Source organism: Castor canadensis, chromosome 4 (assembly GCF_047511655.1).
Source record: "Castor canadensis chromosome 4, mCasCan1.hap1v2, whole genome shotgun sequence".
Lineage (NCBI taxonomy): Eukaryota > Metazoa > Chordata > Mammalia > Rodentia > Castoridae > Castor > Castor canadensis.
Window position 1 is genome coordinate 29,779,952 of NC_133389.1, and position 26,120 is coordinate 29,806,071.

General features: G+C 38.3%; 1 protein-coding gene and 1 pseudogene across 9 annotated transcripts in view; one reads left to right on the forward strand and one right to left on the reverse strand.

Moving 5' to 3' along the window:
• Positions 1-26,120, reverse strand: part of Ark2n (arkadia (RNF111) N-terminal like PKA signaling regulator 2N) — an 86,624-nt gene that overhangs the window by 41,068 nt on the left and 19,436 nt on the right. For 4 of the 9 annotated variants that reach the window (XR_012447039.1, XM_020183203.2, XM_020183199.2 and 1 more), the window contains exons 2-3: positions 23,054-23,158; positions 6,014-6,794 (exon numbers count right to left, since the gene is read on the reverse strand). Coding sequence is in view for 8 of the 9 variants with exons in the window: in XM_020183203.2 (XP_020038792.1) it covers positions 6,014-6,728 (715 nt within the window). In the remaining variant the exon portion in view is untranslated. Of the gene's footprint in view, positions 1-6,013; positions 6,795-18,402; positions 19,859-23,053; positions 23,159-26,120 lie in introns of those variants that run through there. The other 5 variants (XM_020183206.2, XM_020183200.2, XM_074069882.1 and 2 more) reach the window with 3 other exon arrangements.
• LOC109698801 (chromodomain Y-like protein pseudogene) lies at positions 21,409-22,224 on the forward strand (annotated as a pseudogene).

Genomic DNA, 26,120 nt, shown 5'->3' on the forward strand with positions numbered 1-26,120 from the left:
AGCCCAGGCTGATCTCAAATTTGTAATCCTCCTGCCTCAGCCTCCCAAGTAGCTGGTACTATGGATATCACATATGGTCTAAATAGAATTTAAAAAGTATCAAACTTCTTTTAAGCCCCATTGTATGTGCTGGGTAAACAAGTGAAAGGCAGAAAAAAATCAGAAGGCAACTTTGATCTGCTTTAAATTCTGACATTACTTATTTCTAAATGAATACAAAAATAGTCATGTAAAAGCTGAATTTAGAAAATGGTGTGAGAACAATTATGCTGAGGGCAGCAGAATAAATTGAAGCCTTAATGACTGCCAGCAATGAACAATGATAAGCAAGACATTTTCAAGGCCCTAAAAATAGGGGAAAAATTCCACATTTGTCAAAACTCAGAAAACTTAGAAAAAGAGGGATCCCTAACAGTAAATGAGAGTTTTGGGTGATAAAAATCTGTCAATGTAGGTTTATCATTGCAAAAATGTACACTCTGGCTGGAGGTGTGATTTGAGAGGTAGAGTACCTGCCTTGCAAGCACAAAGCCCTGAGTTCAAACCTCAGTACAGAGGGGAAAAAAAATACACTCTAGGGCACAATGTTGATAGTCAGAGGCTGGGGGACAGGGGTACAAGGGAACTCTGTTCAATTTTGATATGAACCTAAAACTGCTCTAAACGATAGTCTATTTTTTAAAAACTGGACCATATTCTCACTTTAAATACACAGACGTCCTTTTAATTACACTAAGATATATCCTATGCGGAGAAAAAAGACATATCAAAAGCAAAGCTTATGCTTTTGCATATACAAAGTTAATACAGGCACTCACTTTAGAAAATAAGTTAGGAAAAGCAGGCTGAAAATAATATCTCAGTACTTTAAGAGAGTGCTAAAGGATATCCACCAGTAACACTTCAAAGCTTGTAAGTTTAACATCCAGATGTTGTAACACAGAGAAAACCACATTTAAACTATGCATGATGCATGCTTTTTTAAATCATCACTTAAGTGGAGTAGGAGATGTTCGTGCTTGTTAGTTAATATAGGACTGTGAATAGTGTATAAATATTTCCAAAAATTAGACTATTATTTAGAATTTCATCCCCATTAGCAAGAGAATCAGACTACCAGTTCCACATTCACAATGATTTTTAGCTATGAGAGACAGAGACTTAACATGTTTCTTCTCACTCTCTTTCTCTCTCTCTTTTTTGGAAACAGGGTCATACTATGTTACCTATGCTGGCCTTGAACTCCTGGGATTAAGGGATTCTCCTACCACAGCCTCCCAAGGAGTTGGAACTATAAACACATGCTACAATATCCTGTTCACATTTCACTTAACTAAGCAGTTCTTAACCCTGGCTGCTCACTGTTATAACCTGGAGAGCTTTAAAAATGCTGACACCTAAAAAAAAAAAAAAAGAGCTGGGAACATGATTCAAGTGTTAGAGCTGCCTAATGAGTAGGAGGCCCACTCAGGGTGGAGGGAGGGAGGGAAAAAGAGAAAGGAAGCTAATGCTTGGGATCAGACCACACAGATTCTGGTTTAATGGGGCTGGAATGGGATATGGGCATCAGAAGTTTTAAGTGATTATTCAAATATATAGCCTGGCTTAAAACTGCAGGAATTTTATCTGCCTCGTTTGCATTTACTAAGCTAAAAACAGAGTTTACTTAATTGCTCTCTTTCAGTGCTTTGATTTCAGTGTATTTTGTGATTCTCCTAAATTCCTAACCAAATATAAACAGATCACAAAGATGTTAACAGAAATATGGGGCTTTTAGTGTCACTTCATATTCAATCTAGGAAAAATGTCAATTACTGTTCTTCATGGAATTCCCTATGTGAGCTTCAGGAAGAGGGGTCTTAGCTTCCTTCTACTATGAGTCCCCACTGCCTAAATTAATATTTAAACTTTTCCAAATATTTAAATCCCCCCAATACATTAAGAACCCGCACAGATTAATAAGAAAAAAATATGCCAGGAAGAAAATGTGCAAAGAACGTGAATAGACTATTTACCAAAAGAATACAAATGGCCAAACATGATTTTTGAACTTTACTAGTGATCAAAGAAATGTAAGTCAATCTAAGATACAATTCTTCTACCAAATCAGCAAGGTTTTGTTTTTTTTAAATAAGTACTTACTATCAAAAATATAACACATAAACACTTAAACTTCTAGATGGATAAACTTAATATATTTTTTAAAAGCAGTACTGGTGATATGTGGTCAAAAGCTCTCGGTGTTCATACCCTAAGTCATAATAGCAAAATGTTAAAAAAAAAAAAAAAGACCAACATTAGGAAAATTATTTTTATAGTTAGTTAAATCATTCAAAATCCAAATGTTCTAAAGAATATTTAGTGTCATGGTTAAAAGCTCAAAATGTAATGCTAAGAAGGAAGACAGAAGCATACCCAGTATGGCAAATTTTGTGGAAGGCAACATACTCAAATGTTAACAAAAGCAGAATTGTGGGTGACTTTGATCTTCTACTTCACATTTTCTATTTTTTAAAATTTCTACAAAGGATTTACTACTTTTGAAAATGTTTTTTTTCAATTCCAAGCAAGAAGTAATTGATCAAGTATAATAATCTCTACCACAGGGGAAAAAAATTATGAGATAAGATGATAACTTGACATGATGCATTTCCGTGCATAAATATGTATGGTGAATAATGGGTTCTGTGACCCTGGCTTCAGTGGGGCTAGTCTGGTCTGACATGGTCACATGGATTGAGAATTCAGGTGATCTTTGACAGTTGTCCTCAATAACTTCCCTGACATTCTCCAAAAAAAAAGAAAAAAAAAAGGCAAATCAGCAGAGACAAGACTCTTACCTAACAAATGGGTATTATAGGGACCTCAGTCTGTACAGGCATTTATATGGCAGACCATTAGACTACAGAAAAGCAGGCCATCATAAATCAAGATGAGATGAAGCTAAACTGAGATTAGAATTTTTTCTGGGAAAACTTTTCTGTTGCCCATTTTTACTGATGCAAATGACTATGCAGAGAATTCATTTCTTGAATTGAATGAATGCCTATTATTCCTGTTCACTAAAGTCAAAATCTTTCCAACAGCAGATTTTTACAGAGCTAGTTAAGAGTGGTTTTTATACAGAGACTGATCGCTGATGAAAAATAAAACTGTAAAGAAAATGTATAATATGCACACACAAAAAAATCTGTAAAGATAAATCACTCAATTAAAGACTTAAATACTAATGGTAACTACCAGAAGATATTTTTACATTAATTCACTACAAAATATTATAATTTACTATAAAATACTCTCTTTGCTCACCTCTAAGTCCCCCAAATGAAAGTACTGCCTGAATTACCTTGATATGTACCTCCAAACAGATACTTAAAACATCCATATACACCCCCAAAAGCTTCAAGAAGAAAATGGTGTAGTGCTGATAGTTAACTAAGCTGCCTGTCAGCTAATTAATATTTAAAAAACAAATTTCACAAACATCTATTGCCCAGATATCAAAAGCATCATGCATTGTGTTAGACTGCATCATTATTTGCACTCTTTAAAAGAAAACACACTAATTATTAAATTACTTGGAGTAAAGTACATTCAGGACAACTCCTTCAACTTTTATGCTATTGCCAAACAAAAGCTTATAAAAAGCATTTTCTGAATTATTAAATTAATTGTACCTTAATGAAACAGTATAGTAAGAATCTCAGTTTTTACTTTTCCACTTGGTTTCCATTCTGTGTAAAGAGTTGGATTCAAATTTCAACATCCAAAAGATTCTCTTAGAAACATCCAGTTTAGGTTCACCTGAATGTCCATGTTGTTGCACTCAAGTCAGTTCATAATACAACTTTTCAACAACTGCTCTTGCTACAAAGTTGTGTGTGCCTCCCCTCTTGCCCAAAGTCATAATGGAACTCAGGAAATTAAAGTATACGTAACTGTTACATTAAAAATTCACAATGTCACAATTTTTCAGACATAACAATATGGACAGTTGACCTGAAATTCTTAAATATTTAAACTCTAGGTTGTTCCATCTTTGCTGTTTTGTATAATTATTAAAAAGATCATTCATGCCTATCTTGTGTGAATCACACCTCCCTCAAAACTGTGCAGTGCACAGCACAGGCGGTCATACACAGAGGCCTGCACCTTAAACTACCATTTGATTCTCCATGATTACCTTAGAAACCTCTATATATTTGCAAAAGCCACAAACATATTAAGTGGTATTAACAAACAGAAACTAAATTATAGATGAAGATTAACTTACTTTTTGATTAGTATACAATTCAGCAGACAGAATACTGGTATTTCAGAAGTTTTAAATGATGGCCAAGATGGTCAAATATGAACAAAGCACACCTGTTATGTAAGTCAAGCAAGGGGAGTGCCCATGAAGACATTTCTCATATCACCTCTACAATGGCATTCTACCTTTAAAGAGAATTTTGTTCAGCCACCTCATTTGTTTTCATAAAAAGACAAAGTATTGAATAGTTACAAAAAAACCCTTTTTGGGGGGAGATGGCATTGGGGATTGAACTCAGGACCTCACCAATTACTGGCTAGGTGCTCTACCACTTGAGCTACACCACTAGTTCAAAAGTATCAAAAGATCCATCATGATCTTGACTAACATATTAGAACAGGATATAGAATGCATGAACAATTTTACAGATGTTTAACAAGGCTTTCTTTAAAATATTATTAAACCTGCCTTGGAACAACCCCCAAATCTGCTTCTCTCTTTAGCTTCATTTATATCCTCTTTCCAGTAGTTTTAATAAGGAAATGCCAAAGGAATTCAATGTACATATTAGAACAGCAAAAAGCATTTGTAAAGATTGTTTAAAACTCATATTTAATATACTATATGGATGATGCTTTTATTATTGTAAGCCGAACACCTATAAAGTGCTTTTAAAGTCATTCTTGCTACTGGGTTTACATTAGTTTGATTAAATTTAATTAACCAATATGATTTTTCTTGAAATATTCTCTGTATATCAGCAATATGCTGTCTTCTTGTGTAGAAACAGAAAACTAGAGGAAAGTAACAGTCATCTATAAAACTTCAGAAAACTAAAACGTCCCCCTCTTTAATGGAGCAATAAACTGTCGTGTTCTATTAAACATTAGGTAGTTTACAAAATGTTCCTAATCTTGTAAGTCTCTTCAATAATGAAAATTCACCACAAAGAACCATTCAGGTATCATCTGCTATGACTCTCAAGACTGCCTTTGTAATACACAGTATCAGATGTGATAACAAGGGAAAGCAGATATACCAAACATGTAATAAACTAGACCCTTATACCAATGAGAGCTGGACAAGGAAATTTCTAACAATTTTAAAGCTTGGGGGATCAGTAGAAATTTTGCAAAAAAAAAAAAAAAAATCTTTCCAATGTGAGTGACAATTTAAGATTAAAATAATGTGCAAAAAGGCAACTAGCTTATCATTCACTAAATAGGGTGAGAAATACAAAAAAGTACTGTTTTAGGAAAAATAGTTATTAAAAAGCTTTAACAAAAGACAAAATGTGTTAGTGATTTCAGACACACAAGCTCAAATGCAGAGGCTATACGATAAATCAATGTGCCTGTTCCTGAGGAGAATGTCATACTTAGTAATAATGCTGAACAGTAAATATTAAAGCTAAGCAGTGCTAAAAAGGCAATGATGGAGTTTAGGTAATATGTTACAGAGAAAGAAACTTGTGAGAAATTCCATTACTTAAAAATAATTTGTCCCTATCATTAACCACTTTTTTTGTTACGGTTTTTTGGGTTTTTTTGCTGTTGTGCTAAAGTGCACTGGAAACCTCAGAACAGATTGTTTTTGTTTTTGCTTTTTAATTGGCCATCTCTTGTTAATAGACTGCAGTCTTCAAATTTATACAGAGCTGCAGGTCTCCTGAATTTTTTCAAATGTCACTCATCTAACCAGGCCTGACAGCTGAGAAATGCCATCAGGTGCTTTACAGTCAGTTTAAAAAACATCCTCTACCTGGTATCTCTGCAGTGATTGTCTTGCTGCTCCCTGAAACCTCTTCTTCATCATCTGATGAGCTTGTACTTGAGTCACAAGTCAGGTCACTATCACTGGTACTACTGTCCTGTAGCAGGTTATACTTCTTTCTTGCAGCAGCCTCCCGTTTTTGCCTCAGTAGTCTGATCCTCTCCTTGTGCTTTTGGCTCCGATGACCTTTAACTTTGGCAACTCGACCATTCTGTTTATCACTGGATTGCCGGTTTTTCTTGGCAGCCATAGTAGATGTTTCACTTTCAGAACGGGACCGCCTAGACTTGCGCCCAACTGTGGCACCCGACACTCCTGAAGGATCTCCTTCTACTGCTGTTTCTGCCTGGGATGGTTCATTCTCTTCTGCAGAAGACAATGTATCTGAATCAGCCAGGTGACCACTAGAGGAAGGGGAAAGCATGCAATGATTAGAGGAGTCACTCTCATAAACTCGGCCAGTTGTCGGCTTGTCACTCTCTGTGGATGCTAACTGAGACTCAGAAGAGTCCCTTCTTAGTTCCATCAACAAGCAGGGCATTGAAGAAAGAACTGTAGAATCTGCTACACCATCTTTTTGAACTTGGGATTCCAGTTCTACAGATCCATCTTCCTCCTTGGCTATCTCTTGTTCAGAGGTTTTTGGTGGGACTTCAGACTCAATGAGTTCTTCAACTTTTCCCACTGCCTCCTCCATCTTCATTTCAGAATTTCAAGTTAAATCATGGAGCAGAATCTAGGAAACGATATCAAAGATGCAACAGGAAACCTGTATAAAAACACACAAAATCAATGAACAGAAATGGAAGATTATTTTATCAATACAACATGCCTACTTTTCTAAGTCGGTGGCAAAAGTTATGACACAGACCATTATCTGCTTGCTTGATCTACAGTTAAATTCAAAGGATTAGCAAAATCCTAGCAGATTCAGCTACTAAAAATTGTGCAATATTAATCCTCTATGACTAAACTTGCAAGGCCAGCAAACAAATAAGCATTTTGAAGTTTAGAACTTTAAACAGAGCTGGGGATGTAGCTCAGCTGTAGAATGCTTGCTTAGGATGTGCAAAAGCCCTTGGGTTCAGTCCCCAGCATCAGCAAAAACAAAACAAAACAAAAAACCTTCGTAAGTACTGGAGAAAAGAATCTTCAAAGCCTCTGACACAGTTAATATGTATGTTTGACTTTAATATAAATGAAAAAGAATACTTTAATTTTTAAAAAGTAGCCTATAAAACATTGAGTTAGCTAGAATGAATACTTCTCCGCACCCCCCCACCCCTGCCGTGGCAGTGCTGAGATTTGAATTCAGAGCTTCACGCTTGCTAGATAAGTGGTCTACTGCTTGAGCCATTCTGCCAACCTAGAATGATTACTACTCTATTCAATTCCTCAAAGAAAGAAGGTGAGAAGATGATAAAAGGGGAAGATATCAATGTATAATAATTAAGAAAAAAACACTTCAAATACATGCATTTGGCAAATGAGCCACCAAAGTAATTATATGTACAAACCTATCTGCATTCCCTTCAAAAGCAGATGCTGGAGAAGGGCATTAAGAGGAACGCCAACCAGGTATGGTGGTACCTGTCCTTTAATACCAGCACTTGGGTGGCTGAGGCAGGAGGATCTTGAGTTCAAGCTCAGCCAGGACTATATAGCAAGGGCTGTTTAAAAAAAAAAAAGCAAGATTCTGCTGCTGTTCTCTCAGTCCTTCCTAGTTCCCATGTCCCTCTTATGCTGAACGTGAATCTAGTGTTAGATGTTTTGTTTCAAAAATAATGGCCAGGAAAATACAGTTCAACTACTTTGTGAACCCAGAAAACTCTATGAATGACTTTAAGAGGATTAAGAAATAACATTCTACACACATTTTATATCTTACATGCTAAATTTAGAACCTAATATCCCTGCTGGTGGATCAGCTCAAGTGGTAGAGCACCTGCCTAACAAGCATGAGCCCCTAAGTTCAAACCCCAGTACAACCGAAAAAAAAATCTGAACTAGAACCTCCCCACCACCACTATGAGATACAACTCTAATCAATCACAAACAGGACATAATCCTTGGCCACAAGAGTTTGTGACCTTTACAGTACAAACTTCATTAACTGATGTTTTCTAAGAGGATGCAAAGACTGTGCAAGGCAAGTCACAATCTCATCCTGTACATAGGATGTTACAGAAGGCCAGGTCCATGATGTTCCACAGATCAGAGACATGAACACTAATTTTTCTGGTATACAATGAGGTACAATATGGCATCCCTATTACTTGTCGCCACCAAAGTATCTGACAATTCAGTCTATGGTAGACAGAAACTCGGAAATATTGAAAAATCCTTTTACTGACCTAACAATGCCAAGCTCACTTTTTGCTTAATGCAAACATGAATATTCTATACAGTCTATTCTGTATAGAATTCTTTCATAACCCTGTTCTTGATTTCTGATAAAACAGGCATTCTGATACTTTCCTTAATACATTTCAGAAGGCCAGAACATTCATCCCCACTGAAACATTTATTAATTTAGAACACTCCTATGTGTAGCCTACTTCATAAGCATATGTGTATCACTATTAATTTTTGAGTTAAATGAAAATGAAGTATAAATGTTTTTCCTAATATTGCTCCAAAAGGAATGTAACACCTCTGAAAGCCAACAAATAGATTAAAGGTTAAACCAAGACTGAAAGTGTCATAAATGAAGTATGCTCACAATCTAAACATGAAATAAAATATTCGTAGACATAAAATACTCAAAGAAAAGAAAAACTCAAGACTTTCTAACTAATAAAAGAGTTGAATCTTTTGCTGTGAATCAATTTACATATTCTAGAATATACTCTGGTTTCTCTTCAGATCGTATAAATATTTCGCCTTTTATATATTCTAGAATAAAGATTTTTTCTGAAAGTTGAAATATCTGAGAAGCACACTCAAATAAAATTAATAAAGCAAAAATATCAAATGCTTCCAATCTCTGGAGGTTCTAGCAGGGGAGCGCAGCTACTTGTATACCCTTGACCGAAGAACAGTCCTCTTGTATCAGGATGATTGTCCACTTCAACCGAGCACGAAGCTTCAGGAGGGATGCATATGGAGCAGTGAGAGAGGAAGGGGACCCCGCCTAGAGAGCCAGATCAGCTGAATCAACCCTGGCAATCAATGGGGTAACAGATGTCACAGCCAGATCACCCTCACATGCCAAATGCTTCTAATTTTTTGAAAGGCAGCGGTACTAGATTTTTTCAAAGTACAATCCATCAGGCTCAAAAATAAACTTAATGCCCCTTTTCTCTATTGCCAAGGTGCTCAGTCCTTCTGAGGAAGCTATGGCTGTGTTGCACCAAGGCCTCACTTTCAAGACTAGCATCACAGCCAGAGTGCCAGCCCCACATCCAAGGGTGGCTGTATCTATTCAATCTTTATCTGCAGAATGATGAGGTGTCCTGCACAGAGGATAAGTTCAATGCCCTTGTTAAAAGCAGCTAGTATAAATTTTGAAACTTTTGGCCTAGCTTGTTTGCAAAAGCTCTGACAAACGTCAACACTGACACCCTTGCCTGCAATGCAGGATCTCATTGCAGGCAAGCTGTAGGCAAGTTGCAGGAGATGCAACTGGTGCACACCAGTAGTAGGCTCTGCCCCTTCCAATATGGCTGCCCTAGCTGAGAAGAAAGTGGAAGCAAGTAAAGAACAGTCTGAGGAGTCTGATAATGACAATGGGCATTGGTCTTTTTCAATAAACTTGTTTTGCAACATATTCAATAAAAAGCTGAGATATTAAAAATAAATTTAAGTGACCATGACTCATTTCTTCAGGAAATAAGTTGTGGGTAGCAGAAATGAATGTGGACCGCTTTTCCTTTTAAGAAAAATGACAGTATCAATTACTTTCAATATGACACACAAACAAATAGTTATTTTTTATTTAAAGTTCCTAAAATTTAGCCAGGCAAAAGTGGCTCAGGTCTTGGGAGGCGGAGATACAGAAGATCTTGGTTCAAGGCCAGTCTGGGCAAATACTTCACAAGACTCCATCTCCAAAATACCAGAACAAAATGGACTGGAGGTGTGGTTCAAGCAGTAGAGCACCTACTTTATAATTGTGAAGCCCTGAGTTCAAACCCCAACTTCCCCCCACACAAAATTCCTTAAGTACTAAATGAGATTTAATTTCTGCTGCCTAAATATGTAACCAGTACTATGTTCAAAATCACTTAAATATGCCCAAATCAATCACAAAAGACTGGCATTAGTCGGGCACAGGTGGCTCACGCCTGTAACCCTCGCTACTCAGGAGACAGAGATGAAGAGGATCACAGTTTGAAGCCAGTCTGGGCAAATATTTTGTGAGATCCTATCTCAAACAAACCCTTCACAAAAAAAGGGCTGGTGAAGTGGCTCAATGTGTAGGCCCTGAGTTCAAATCCCAGGGCCACAAAAAAAGGGGAATAAGAAAGTTAACCAGGTGTTGGTGGCTCACACCTGTAATCCTAGCTACTCAGGAGGCAGAGATCGGGAGGATCTCAGTTTGAAGTCAGCCCCAGGCAAACTGTTCTCAAATGGCTCATGGAGTGCCTGCCTACTAAGCATGAGGCCCTGAGTTCAAACTCCAGTACTGTAAAGACAGAGAAGAAACAGACAGAGACAGAGAGAGAGAGAGAGAGACAGAGACAGAGATTCTCCTACCTCATCCTCCAAATTCCACCTCCCAAGTAGCTAGCCACGCCCAGCTACTCGGGATAGGGTCTTACTAACTTTTTGCCTGGGCTGGTCTTGTACTGTGATCCTCTATCCTTGCCTAATAAAATTTAAATGAACAAAAAAAGGTACATTATACTATTTGTGTAAATGAAGGCAATTATATATACACATATGTGTGTGTGTATGTATTTCTCTGTAGAAGCATAGAATCTGAAGGATACTTAAGAAAATACTAATACCAGATGCCTTGGGATGGACAGAGTGAACAAGGAAACAGGAACAGAAGATTTATTTGCAGTTTTGTACCTTTTGAATTTTCCATCATTAACAAAAATTAACTTTCAAAACTCTACTCTAACATAAAAGTCTTCTGAAGAAAAGAGAGCTGTGCTTTTTTCTGGCCATGACATCATAGTATTTATTTGGGCCCAATTTAGTCAATGAATTCTACTAGGTTTTCCCCTGTGGCAGAAATATGTTATAATTAAATACAAGAAAAAAAAGTCATAGGAAATGGAAATTAAGCTCTGACCAAACTCCATTCGGTAGAGTTCACATGAGGTTCCCAAAACACAGGAGGAAAAGATGTCATACATAAAGTTTAATCTTTCCATACAACAAGATTATTTACTGCATATATTGGTTTTGGTTGGGGGGATGGATTTTTTGGTATGGGTAATCAAGTAGCTGGCAGTAGAAAATGATAAAAGTGTCAAGTGGGAATTGCATCATGTAAATGGAATAAAAGGCCCTCAATCTTCTGGATTAATGCTCACAGTGAATTTACAAAGAAGTACTAAATATTCAACATCTTTTCTATTAGAACAGCATTCTCTTCCATGTTTTTCTTCTATCCAATCTACAGCAGCCCCTTCCTGTGTGGGTATCACAGCTATTCACTCTCTCTTTTCCCTACAACTTGAAATTGTTGATTGCTCTTGTCTCTCATCAACTTCTTACACCCAGCTGGACCATTCATTCATTCATTCATTCATCCATTTCTAAAATCCTCTTCCTACCTACCACCTCAACCTCACATCTTCATCTCCAGTTATTACTCTCTTCTGTCACAGGATACTTCACCATTTTATTTTCAGGACATAACAGGTCTGAAACTGGTGGCCTGACTAGCCCACCCTCACTACGTCAAAGGGCCAAACATGAGTTACGTAGCACAGCATGGAATTTCATATTGGTTTCTTTTCAACCATGGTATTTTTGACCTTGGTATGACCTAATTACTAATAAAGAAATGGTAAGGAGTCCATTTGCTTCTTTCTATATAGCAGAGGCTATTGCCGCACACCAGCATTCATTAAATTCTCTTGCTACAATGGTTTTGAATAATAGAATATCTCATGATTACTTACTGGCAGAACAAGGTGGAGCCTGTGCTACTGCTGATACTACATACTGTACCTGAATAAATTCCTCTGGGGAAGTTGAGACCCAATTATAAAAAAATAAGGGAACAAGCCACATGGCTACAACGGGCCTCACCCAGTTCATGACCCCTTGGTCATGTGGTTTGCTTACTTGGTTGCTTTCATGCCTAGGTTTCTGGCAAAAAAAAAAAAAAATAGTTATCATATTACTAATTATGCTCTGCATTATCATTTATTTTAAAATTTTTATTAGCATAAGTTAATTATACAAAGGGGTTTCACTGTGATAGTATATCATGCATATAATGTACTTTGATCAAATTCACTACATCTATGTTATATTCTTTCTTAACCACACTTCCTCCTATCCCCCCTCCTTTTTAAGTTTTATTGTGTTATTTTCATACGTATATAATAATTACTCATTTATCCTTTCCCCTCCTTCCATAGTCATTCTCCCAAACAAGCTGGTTCTCTCTCCAACACTTCCCCTTTAACAATCACATATTATTAGAATTTTTAAGTCTAGATTCCACATTTCAGCAAAAATTGTTGTCTTTCTCAGCTTAGCTTATCTTGCTTAGCATAATGAGCTCTAGTTTCATGCATTTTCCTGTAAATGACACAATTTCATTCTTCTTTGTGGTTGAATACTCCATTGTATATATGTACCACATTTTCTTTACCCAATCATTGGTTGTTGGGCAAGCAGGCTGGTTCCCTATCTTGGCTACTGTAAATACTGTTACTATAAACATGGGTGTGTGGTATCACTCTTTTGTTGGCTTATATTCCTTTAAATATAATGTCCAAGAGTGCTATAGCAGGATACTATGGTTAGTGCTACTTTCAGTTTAGGAACCTCCATTCTGATTTCCATAGAACCTGGATTAACTTACTGTCCCACCAACAGTATATAAAGGTGCCTCCCTCATCCTTGCCAGAATTCATTATTGTTTTCCTTTTTTGCGGGGGGGGTGGGGCGGGCAGCACTGGGGTTTGAACTCAGGGCCTAACGCTTACTAGGCAGGCACTCTGGTGTTCTACCACTTGAGCTACACCTCCAATTCCAGCCCAATGTTTTTTTTTTTTTTTTTTTTTTTTTGTGGCAGGCTTTCTACCACTTGAACTACTCCACCAGCCCCCAGCATTTGTTTTCTTGTTGACAATCATTCTGACTGAGGTGAGAGAGAATCTCAGTGTCATTTTGATTTGCACTTCCTTTATGGCTAAGGATATTGCATTTTTTTCATATGCATCTGCCATTCTTTTGAGAATTGTCTATTCAATTCATTTTCCACTTATTACTTGGAATACTTGTTCTTTTAGTGCTTATTTTTTGAGCTTTATACATCGTCTAGCTATTAATCCATTTCAGATGAACAGCTTGCAAAGACTTTCTTCTATTCTGTGGGTTGTTCCTTGATTCTGGAAATGACTTCCTTGGCAAAAGCTTTTTAATTGGATGCAACTGCATTTGTCAGTTCTTGCTCTTATATCCTGAGCAACTGGAATCCTATTTATAAATAACTGTCTATGCCTATATCTTCAAGTGTTTCCATGTAGTAATTTCAAAGTTTTAGGTCTTACATTTATATGTTTGATCCATTCTGAACTGATCTCTGAACACAGTGAGAGATAGGGATCTAGTTTCAGTCTTTTGCATGTAGATACGCAGTTTTCCCAACACCATTTGTTGAAGAGACTGTCTTTTTTCCAACATAGGTTTTTGGCACCTTTGTCAAAAATCAGATGGCTATAGCTGTGTGGGTTTATTTCTGAATCTTCAATTCTATTCCATTGATCTATATGTCTGTTTTTGTTCCAGTACCATGCTGTTTTTATTACTACGGCTCTACAGTATAAGTTGATGTCAGGTATTGTGATACCTCCAGTATTGCTCTTTTTGCTTAGGACTGCTTGGCTACTCAGGTCTTTTATGCTTCCATCTGAATTTTTAGATTGATTTTTGTATGAAAGCCATTTTCACAGTATTAATTCTGCCAACCCATGAACACAGAAGGTCTTGCCTTTTTTTTTTTTTCTTTTGTGGTACTGGGGCTTGAACTCAGGGCCTATACCTTAAGCCACTCCACCAGTGATTTTTGGGAAGGGTCTTTTCAAGATAGGGTCTCATGGACTATTTGCCCAGGCTGGCTTTGAACCGCAATCCTTCTGATCTCTGCCTCCTGAGTAGCTAGGATTATAGGCGTGAGCCACTGGTGCCCAGAAGGTCTTGCCATTTCTAATGTCTTCTTCAATGTTTCACAATATTCACTCTAGATGTCTTTCATGTCCTTAGTTTATTCCTAATTAATTTTTTGAGGCTATTGTGAATTGGATAGTTCTCTTGATTTCTTTCTCTGCCTGCTTTTCTGTATTATCCTTATAAACTTTGTGCCTGTCAAACTTCTGAAGAAGTGCAACTACTAACAATAGAGTAATGATGGCCCAATGCTTTGCAACAATATCCAAGCCAACAGAAAAAATTAAACTTGACAGTGAAATCCCATCCTTCTCTGTCATCCTTGTTGCTCAAATGTAGCTATAAAGAGGTTTGGGCTTTTTCTTTTTCATCTTTTTGCTGTTGTTGTTCAAAACAGGCTCTTGCCATGCAGATCAGTGGCCTGGAACTCCATATGCAGCCTTGGCTGGACTAGAACAGGATCCTCCTGTCTCAGCCTCACAAGTGCGGGGGTTACAGGCACACCATCACACTCAGTATAAAAAGGATTTTAACGTGAACTCCTAATTGCTACCATTTCTCTCTTATGTAGGATCAGACTAACAAAACAGGTCCATCCTATTCTTCAGGAACAATCAAACCTACTCTCAAAACGGTTTAAGGAGTCTTTGCTCTCATTTCCTGCATGGAGAATAGGAAATGTTTCTCTCTCTTTTCCTCCCCCCACCCCTTGTCTATACTTTATCCTGTTATACTAAAATAAATCCTTGCTAAAACTTTCAAAAGAAATGGTTTCTAAGCAATGCTTTCAGAAAAAGATCTTTAACACAAAAGGAAAATATGGCAGTTATCAGTAGTAGCATAATGAAGTTACTTACGTGAGGTCACGAAGAAGAGCCCTTATACATGTGGCTATGAAGTTAAGAGTCCTCATGCATGTATCCTCATGATGGAAACAATGCAAAGAATACCTCAAACCAGATAAACCACTGGCACAAGTACACATGCCTGACAATACTGCTTCCACTAATAAGCTAATGCCAACTCCTGCAACAAACCCCTGTAATCAGTACTCTTTGTTTAAAACAGTTTACACAGACTTCCCATTTTTGTCTTTAAAAGCTGTCTATTTGCCCTAACCCCTTTGGATATACTGAAGGTCCAGCATAGTATGCATATCCAAAACTGCAATCCCCTACTATTCCCAAACTAGGTCTTTAGTCCTAAAGAATTTTCTAGTCTGTCCATTGTTCTCCAAATTCACTATCACCACTCTAGATTCAACCTCCATCATTCATTTCTCAATGGAAGTACTGACAGTCATATCCTGTCCTTCTCCATGTTCCATCTTGCTCCTACTCACAAAACTGTTCTCATTCTGCAGGCAAATATAATGTCTTTATATGAGAAAATATTTTTAAGTACTATAGAAGATTAGGATGAGAAGGTGGGATGACTAAGGAGGGGGGTTGAAAAGGGGGATGAGTTGAGCTTTATCCGATGTTTTTTCCTCCCATTAAAAGAAAAAAAAAAAAAGAATTATTGGGCTAGAGGTGTGCCTCAAGCAGTAGAGTGTTTGCCTAGCAAGCACAAAGGCTTGAGTTCAAACCTCAGGACCAAGCCTTGCGCCAATGGCACATGCCTGAAATCCTAGCTACTTGAGAGGCAGACATCAGGAGGATTGCAGTTCAAATCCAGCCTAGACAATCAGTTTGTGAGACCCTATCTTGAAAATACCCAATGCAAAAAAGGGCTGGTGGAGTGGCTCAAGAAGTAGAGCACCTGCCTAGCGAGTGTGAAGCCCTGAGATCAAATCCCAGTACCAACAAAAAAATAAAAAACCAAACCAAACCCCAGTACCCGAAAAAAAAAAAATTTGCCAGGAGTGGTGGTCCATGCTTATAGTCCCAGCACTGGGCTGAGGCAGGAGGATCTCTAGTTCAAGGCCAGCCCAAGTTACACAATATGACCCTGTCTCCAAAGAAAAAGACAAAAGAAAAAAAAAAGAGAATTGTATGCAGAAATCTAAAAAGCTATATTAATATTATTTCTGGGCAGTGAAAACACATTTATTATTTGTTTCCCTTAAGAAACTAAGTGGACAGAAAATGAATACAGGTGGAAGTGTTAAAACCATGTGAAAGCAGCAGAGGAAAGCAATGCACTGCCCTCAAGGAGGAGACAGGAAGTGGAATTTATCTAGCTCATTGAGGCTACCGTGAAACTCTAGAGCAGAAAAGTCGAAGGAGTTTGTTTCATGTTAGACATCCTTCTTTGTGAACAAATCTTCGATACAAAGTGAAAAAGAAGGCAGGTGTGGGAGGTTGTAATAGTGGAAAAGAAGGGAATGAAGGCATGGGCTCGGTGGTAGGGCACTTGCTTAGGATGTACAAGGCCCTGGGTTGATCCCTGGCACTAAAAAAAAGGTGGTGGGGGCAGGAGGAATAAATAGCATTTAACAGAAAGTAGAACTGCCATTACAGTAAAATAAAGTCAAAAAGAACGGTGGCTAGAGTAAGACTACAGAAGGAGTAACTAAGGTAGGATGGCAGACATCATCATCATCATCACAGAAAAATTATTCACAGAACTGAGTAAGCAATGAAAAAAGGATCATACAAGAATAATAAACCGATTCAAAATAGTATTTATTTTAGAGGAGGAAAAGAAAAATTACCAGAAAAGTGTCAATGAGGAAAAGGAAAACCACTAACTGCTCCCTCCTCCAGGACACAGTAGATGAGGCTTACAGGAGAAAAAAAACAACCTGTGAAGCAGTGTCCTCAGAGTTACTGTTAATGTAACAAGGTAAAGAGAAAGTACAGAAAAGGTTGAGAATACATTACTGGTGATTTTTGCTGACGATGAATTATGGATTACAGATCCAAAGTGGAAGAGGGTTGAAGAAGAAGAGGAAGAAACAGAACAGGAATGTACAGTGCTTTCTCCAAAGATTAGTATGCAGGAAACAAGGGGTAATTTAGGAGTTTGGGGTTTCTTTTTGTGACATCCAAGAAAAAAGAAACTAACTTTTAAATATGTATTACATTAAGATATTTTTGTTATTATATATTTTAAAAAGCTAGTATAGTTCTTGTCTCAGTAAATTGATTTCACAACAAACGAGTACAACAGCAACCCGAAGCTTGAAAAGTACTGTCTAGAGAATCCTGCACAAGTAATGCTTGTAGCACCATTGTTCTGTGATAGTCAAAACAAAAACATGGGAAAAAAATGTGATACATTGCTACAATGAAGAAGCAAGTAACAGTGGAAATAAATAATAACTAAATCAATATGGGTCAATGCAAAAAAAATTGGACAAAGAAAGATATAGTTCAAGGTACAACAAGTTCAAAGCCATGCAAAATGAAATAACACATTATGTAGAGATACTTTACACTAAAACTTCTTTAAGAAGCAGAGGACTGGTTACCAAAATGTCAGGGAATAGTTACCCATGTGTAAAAGTGTGATACATTACGAATACAGTGAGCTTCAAGTTTGCTACAGGCCTGGAGTCATGGTTCAGAGTGTGGAGCACCTGCCTGGCAACGTGAAACCCTGAGTTCAAATCCCACCACCAAAAAAATCCCAATGCGCTAGAGGCATGGCTCAAGTGGTAGTGTCTGCCTTATAAGCACAAATAAAGCCCTGGGTTCAAAGCCCAATATGCTCCCTCCCCCTGCAAAAAAAAGAGGAAAGAAAAAAGTATTGCAACAGCTAAGCATGACGGTTCAAGCCTGTAATCTCAGCACTCCAGAGGATGATCCAGGAGGATTGTTAGTTCGAGGCCCATCTGGGCTATGCAGTGAGATCCTGACTCAAGGAAAAAAAAAAAAAAGACTAAAACTCTCAAAGAAAAGAAATACGTGGACTGGAGATGTAGCTCGTGGTAGAGTGCTTGCCTAATACAGACAAGGCTTTGGGTCCAATGCAGGGATGCAAGGATATAGATTTGGAAACATCAATACAAAAACAGGTGGTGGGTGAGTACATCCAGGAAGAAAGCATAGTCAACTCAGAAGAGACAAGACACTAACAGTTACATAAAAAAGATGTGAACCTTGATGGTGGAGATGTGGCCCAAGTACCTGTTAGGAAGATAGAAGGCTCCGAGTTCAAACACCTGTACCACCTCCAAAAAAAGAAAAAAAAAAGATGTGAATCTACAGCTTTCATGCATAAAGTAATAGGCAAGGAATTATCTCTAGAGAAAAAAGACAATATTCATAAGATACACAGAGAAGCCTTTCTTCTCTAAAAGTTCTTCTTAGATGGTTAACTTCCTGTAGAATTATGAGAAAAGACCAAGATTAATGGAGTCTTACTTAAGACCAACCACTATAGGAAACCCTCCTGAAAGTTTTGACATAGCAACAAATAAAATCATTGAGCACTAAACATAAGAATGCTTGTCTTTATCCCTTTCAATTTTACACCCTTAGTAACAATCATCATTAACCACCCTTTAACACCATTATAATAACATGACACTCCCATTAAAATGAATAAACCAAAACAGCAATGTACTTTCTGTTGTGACAAAATACAAATTGAAGTCATCTAATGTTACAAGTTTACTATTGCCACAGGGATTTTTCCGTTAAAACCACAAGTAGATAACATAAGTTGATTGACATAAACACAGACCATTAAGTAATATTGTTTCTCAGATGTGAATGTAGCTCAGTGGTAGAGCAGCCATTTGCAACTCCCATAGCATTACAATAAATCATCAATATTACTGTTTTTATGGCAAGATTCTGTTCTAGACATATAAAAATGGGACATTATGGGGCTAGGGGTAGGGGATGGCTCAAGTAGTAGGCAAATGCAAGACTCTAAATTGAAACCTCACTACTACAAAAAGAAAAAAAAACAAAAAAACAAAAACAAAGAACATTCAAACTGCTAGCACTTCCAGAAATTTTTTTCTCACCACTGTAGAACTGTTAAGAAATGCAAGCAACTAATGCCTCAAACATAACTTATACGAACCATTGAACTTATACTGCTGTTCCACATGAAAAAGCTACAGTATTAGAGCATCATAAATTGCAGCTTATACTCTTGCACAAGCAATATTCTAAACTAAATATGGCTTTCCACTTAGGAACAAAAAATCCCTTTGATATAGTCAATGTTTACTGACAAAACAAGAAAACTTCTGCCCATCAGTGGCTTTAATACTTGCCGTGACATAGAAATTTAAACTAACAACAACAACAAAAAAAAAAAAAAAAAACCAGCCTTAGAGGTACTTACTCCTTTGCAAAGCAGGATTGATTCAAATAGGACATCTTCTGCTGTCTTATCTAACCTAGTTTAAAATACCATGTACTAGGGCTTATCTCAATCTCCCTTAAAAGAACACAATGTTTTGAACATAATTTATGACTTTTATCCAAGATCACTGCATCTTTGACTTTATTTAAAATTGGTATTAATAATCTGTCTATACTTGTACCAAGAAACATCAAACATAAAAAGTATAGAGGAAATACACTACAGGACCAGTGAACCTTTCATGTGAACATACTCTTGCTTTCAATACTTAAATTCTTTTTGGCAGTAGTAGGATTTGAGCCCAGGACCTCATGCCTGCTAGGCAGGTGCGCTACCACATAGGCCACTATGCACATACGTGCGTGCACATGTTAAGATGGGGTCTCGCTTTTTTTCTTGCCCAGGCTGACTTTGAACCTTGATCCTCCTGATTTCAGCCTCTCAAGCAGGAATTATAGGATTACAGGAATGAGCCAGCAGCTCCATTCTATTCTTGATGAGCATTTTTGTTGTGTTTCAGTTTGTGCTATTATGAACAATATATTATGAAAAATTATATACATGTCTTCTTGTGAACACTTGTATTTATTTTACAATGTTTATATATATATATATATATATATCTAGGAGTTAATACAACTCCTAGCTTTTTAGGTCATAGAATATGCTTATGTTCAGCTTTAGTAGAAAGTTTTCTAAAATGATTTATCGGTTTGCCCTCCCACCATCTGAATTTCTCCTTCACATCTTCATGAAAACCAGCATTGCTGTTACTTTGGTTTTAGTCATTTAGTATCGTCATTCTGGTGAAAGTAACCAATCTGTTTTGTCTTGTTTTTTTTAGGTGGTACAGGGGTTTGATCTCAAGGCCTTGCGCCTGTTAAGCAAGCACTCTGCTACCACTTACTAGGCAAGTCACACCTACAATTCCTAATGAAAGTAGAATAGTATTCCCTATAAGTCTCTCATACCTAACAGTCATATAACCTGATCTAATACAATCCTAACTAGATATTTCAAGAGTCTCCAATAGATCTCACTCACTCTGCTTCACAGACACCGCCCTCCCCACCTTGATGGACTGAAACCATTGAAAAGACTGTTAACAAAAGGAAAAACAAAAAAGGGAAAGCAGAGTATACGCCTCTGTGGAAAGGCTATGATAGCAAGGGCAATATAGGGCCCAAGCAGCATCCATACATTCAATGGATGCTTCAGCAAGAGACAAAATAAGTACAATCTGGCCCACACAAACAGGACCTCTCCCAACAATGTCAGAAAACAAATCTCAGGTCCACCAACAGTGCTAATGGTTGTCAGAGACCATGAGCTCAAAAACAGACAAGTTATTTGCTGCCAGCCAGAAATTCAGGAAAAACATAGCCCCATCTATCTTAAGCAGAAAGAACATGGACCTCAAGTATCAAGAAAGTTGTGTTGGACTGGAAGTGTGTTCTCAAGTGTGGAGTGCCTGCCTTGCTAGTGTGAAGTCCTGAGTTCAAACCCCAGTGAAGGGGAGGGGGGAGAGAGAAGGAGGGAGGGAGGGAGGGAAGGAGGAAGTTAGTTGTACCTAGCTGGGTACCCATGACTCATGCCGGTAATCCTAGCTATGTAGATCGGGAGGATCACAGTTTAAGGGCAGACCAAGCAAACAGTTCTCGAGACCCCCATCTCCAAAATAACCAGACCAAAATGGACTGGAAGTGTATGACTCAAGTAGTAGGGTACCTGCTTTGCAAGTATGAAGCCCTGAGTTCAAACCACAGTTTCACAAAAAAAAAAAAAAAAAAAAAAAAAAAAGAAAAAGAAAAAGAAATTTGTGCCTAATAGCTACATTCAGAGCAAGATCTTAAGGCTGGGGACAATGGTAGAGCATCTGCCTACCAAGCATGCAGAGGCCCTGTGTTCAAACCCCAGTACCAAAGAAAAAAAGGATGACCTCAGTGGATGGCTTTCAGAGCAACAGCCCCAAAAAAACCACACACCACTGACTAAGCAGGGTCCAGAAGACAGAGTGGTGCCAGAGATGGCAGCAGAGAAGCCCACTGGTACAAAGCGAGCCAGGATTAGAAGCAATACTTAAATATACCCATTAATGCCTCAGGTCCGTGACTCCATGACTGCAGCCATAGCTGTAGGCTTAGCTGTTAAAGGAAAAGGTACATCTCCATTCGTGGAGGCGCAGACAGCCAATGGAACAACCAACGAGCAGGTATCTGTTACAGGAGTGACAGCAGGGAATTGGAAACTTATTGACCAGCTTTTTAACAAACAGTTGTGTTTCAGTATGAGGCAAACAGAGAGTGCCTACAGATACAAAGATATTATCAGGAAGAAAGACAGCTTCATCTCTATCGTGTTAGCCACAAAATCATCAGAGAATGACTTATTAAGTGCTCTGAACAGAGCTCTGCTGACGATAGCAAGCTGGTGCAGCTCAGTGCAATTGGCACTGTCTTCTCTTGTGGTCTCAACTGTATTTTATGTAGCATCTCATAGATGACAGGGAAAAGAGAAAGCACTAAAATGGCAGAACCTATAAGACACTTTGTATTTTCACTCAGTTTAAGAAGCCTATTATTAGGCTGGCGTGCAGTAAGGCTCAAGTGATAAGAGTGCCTGTCTAGCAAGCATAAGGCTCTGAGTTCAAAACCCCAGTTCCACCAAAAAGAAAAAATAGTCAGTACTTAATCTATGCCACAAGTGCATGGATGCTGGCAGGATACTTTAGAGTATCAAGTGTGCATGCTATCCAAAGAGGGCAACCAGATCCTAGAAAAAATACAACAAATGTTTTTATTTTGCTGAACTATCAAGAACGTAAGACAGGCTAGGGTGTAGCTCAAACTGCTCCTCTTGCTACCTAGCAAGCAAGAGGCCCTGAGATCAAACTCTATCACCAAAAGGGAAGAGGGGGGAGAGAGAAACAGAAGAAAGGAAAGAAGGAAGGAATGGAGGGAGGAAGGGAAGGAGGACAGGACAGGACAGAAACAGAAAGGAAAGGGGGAGAAAGAAAGAGGGAGAAGTGAAAGGGAAAGGAAAGGAAGAGAAAATTATTTTTAAGAAAAAAAGAGGGTTAGAGATGTGGTGCAAGTGGTAGAGTGTCTGCCTAGCAAGTGTAAGACCCAAGTTCAAGACCCCAGTACTGCCAAAAAAAAGAAATAAAAATACTTAAAATACTACCTCACATCCTCCCCTCCCCCCAACACACACACACACAAAATAGTGAGCAAAAACCTGAGTATAGACAACTTGGAAATACCAGAGGTGCCTCAGGGCAAAATACCAGTTTGAGAATAGGAGATTAAAATTTAGGCCACAGCAAAGTAAAAAACAAAACAAAACAAAACAGATCTAATACTCCTGCAGTGAGCTAGGACCCTAATAGTGGCTTCTATCACAAATGAAAAAGAGATCTAGGAAAAAAAAAACCATCTGCCAAGAAAGAGGGCTTACCAGGAAACTTGGAAGGAGATCAGTATACCCAGAGAATCTGATATCATTGCCTTGTTCTTACTTGTCTATAATTCAAATCTGTAGCATCCATGTGGTCAAGAAACCCTGAAAAAAGCAAAAACCTACAATGAAAGAGCATATCACCAATCTAGGGTCTCAGGATCTCCACAACCTAAATCTAACCAAGAAGGAACTTCTAACAAGGCAACTTCAAAATATGCAAGGAAACAAGGGGGAGGAAACAATGAAAACACAGATTTTTCTCTTTAAAGCCTGTGTGGAAAAAAAAGAAAGAGAACAGAGCCACCAGGTCACCAGTCCGTCTGTCTCTTTTTCTCACTCATTCATTCATTCATACACATTCATAAACACAAGCACACATGCACAAGATATGCCCTTATGCAATTGTAACAGATGATTAAGAAGTCAGCAAAAGTTGCTGTCTTCTGCATCTGATGCAGGAGCCTAAAATACACAGGATGGGAGTTGGGAGGGAAGATGCATATGGTGAACAGCAAGTAAGGGGGGGAAGCGCAAGCTAAAATACACAAGTTAAGTCAAAAGGACAAACTGAACTCTTAGTTTTGTTTCCTCGACACCTTGATGGTGTACACGCCCTGCAGAACTGGGGCCCTCTGGCCCTTCTGTCAAACAGCTAAACACACCTGACCCAGGAATCAACAAAGCTGAAGGATCCAGGAAAAAGGTAGAACAGCTGCAGTCTTAGAAGTTGCCTCAATATAAAGAACTGAGTCAACAGATAAGCAAATGATGTGCACAAACTACAAAATCGCTGTAGCTTCATTTCTCCCACAATAATCTCTCTTGTGCCCAACTTTATTAAAAGCATACAAAAGCAAGGAGCCAATGGCTCACACCTTTAATCCTAGATACTCAGGAGGCAGAGATCAGGAGGATTCCAGTTCCAAGCCAGCCCAGAGCAAATAGCTTACAAAACCCTATCTCAAAAATACCCAACACACTCATGGCCCTAGCACCATCTTCTTGGACATCTTTGCACCATACGAGCAAGTAGAGGAAGAAGCAAATGCATAGGCTGAAGCACAAAAGAAGAAAGATGAGGCAGAGGTCCAAGTAAACAGCTTTTGCAGCTGTAGAGGCCAGAGAAGTAGGAATAAGGAATGCCAGAAGCCAAGATGTTAGTACAAGTTGTTGAACTGCATGCTACTGTCTAGAATTTGTCTCAATGGATCTGAGCTTTCATGACCAGCTCTGAGACCCACCTTGCTCATAACCAAACTTTCCCTGCTGGTCCTTTGCCCTGGACCTGTGGCATTCTGGACTAGTTCTGTTCTCAGCCATAGTCCAATGTGACACATGTACAATAAGCTATCTGTCTCAAAATAATACTCAACACAAAATAGGGCTGGCAGAGTGTCTTAAGTGGTAGATTGCTTCCCTATGTAGTGTGAGGCTCTGAGTTCAAACCCTAGTACCGCCAAAAAAAGAAAAGGGAATTCTGGGAAGCATAGTTGGTCTAAGCTGACAAGATAAAAGATGGCTTAAATATAGGGGGAAGCAAAGGAGGCTTTGGAGTCTAAGAATGCAAAACAAGAAAGTTACCAGTATTGACTATAAGTAATTCTCAAATTTGATTTTGCTTTATCTCATCTGTTGTCAAATCCATTAATCTTGTCTGCTCATTTGCTGCAATTCCTTGAGTTTCATATTTCTCCTATTTTCTTCCAAATCTAACTGCAGATCTATGTGAAAAGTAAGCTAAGCTACAAAAAGGAAAACAAGTCAGGCATAGTGGCACATGCTGGTAATCCCAGCTGTCTGAGAAGACAAGCAGAGGTAAGAAGATCAAGGTCCAAGAGACTTTTATCTAAAAAATTAATTACAGCAAAAAGAGCTGGAGGCGTAGCTCAAGTGTAGACCATTTTAACAAGTGCAACAAGGCCCTGAATTCAAATTATGACACCACACACACACATAAACACACACAAATCTGCATTTATGGACTAAGGTGTTCAGTGGTAGAACACTTGCCTATAATGTATGAGGCCCTAGATTGGATTCTTAATAATGCTTAAAAAAAAAGAGAAAAAGTTAAACTTTTTTTTTTTCTTTGTGGAACTAGGGTTTGAACTCAGGGCTTCAAGCTTACAAAGCAGGCACTCACAAAGGAACATATTCTTAAGCATGAAATAAACTGCTCCACAAACAGTTAATATATAATTATCCTGAACATCTCTTTGGAGCTGCTGATGGCACTACTATTGAGCATGCAGTTTTGCAAGTACAGGACACTTAACTTGTTGTCGATGGTTGCCTCTACATTTTTTTTTCTGGTGGTGCTGGGATTTGAACTCAGAGCTTCATGCTTGCTAGACAGGTTTTTTTTTTGGTACTGGGGCTTGAACTCAGGGCCTCATGCTTGCTAGGCAGGTGCTCTAGACCACTTGAGCCACTTATGATTGGTTTTTTTCAAGATAGGGTCTCAAGAACTATTTGTTCCAGCTGGCTTTGTGCCACAACCCTTCTGATCTCTGCCTCCTGAGTAGCCAGGATTATAGACATGAGCCACCAGTGCCCGGCCTGCCTCTACTTCTAGCCATCAAGAATTAGTGAAGCTTGAAAGCTGCAAGTTGTATGTAAATAGAAAAATGAGCCCTGTTGAAACTATTCCAGGAATGGGTGGAGGGGAGAATAAAGGAGAATGATGGAGGGGTGAATTCAACTATGATATATTGTAAGAACTTTTATAACTGTCACATGTACCCAAGTACAACAATAAAAATAAAATTTTAAAAAAATTTGCAAAAGCTTATTGAGAAAGTCATGACTGATAAAGACAAACTCATTTTTTTAGCGGATGGGAGGGAGGCGGCAGCAGCACTGGGGTTTGAACTCAGGGCCTCTTACTTGCTATGCAGGCGCTATTACCGCTTGAGCCACTCTACCAGCCAAGACAAACTCATTTAACTTTCCAGGATTGTCCTTGGTGAATGAAGCCTATACCACTGTTTTGCATGATGGTCAATTAACAAATTTCAGATGAAGCAGGAAAAGTTTTGCTTGATGCTCTTTGTGTTCATGTCCA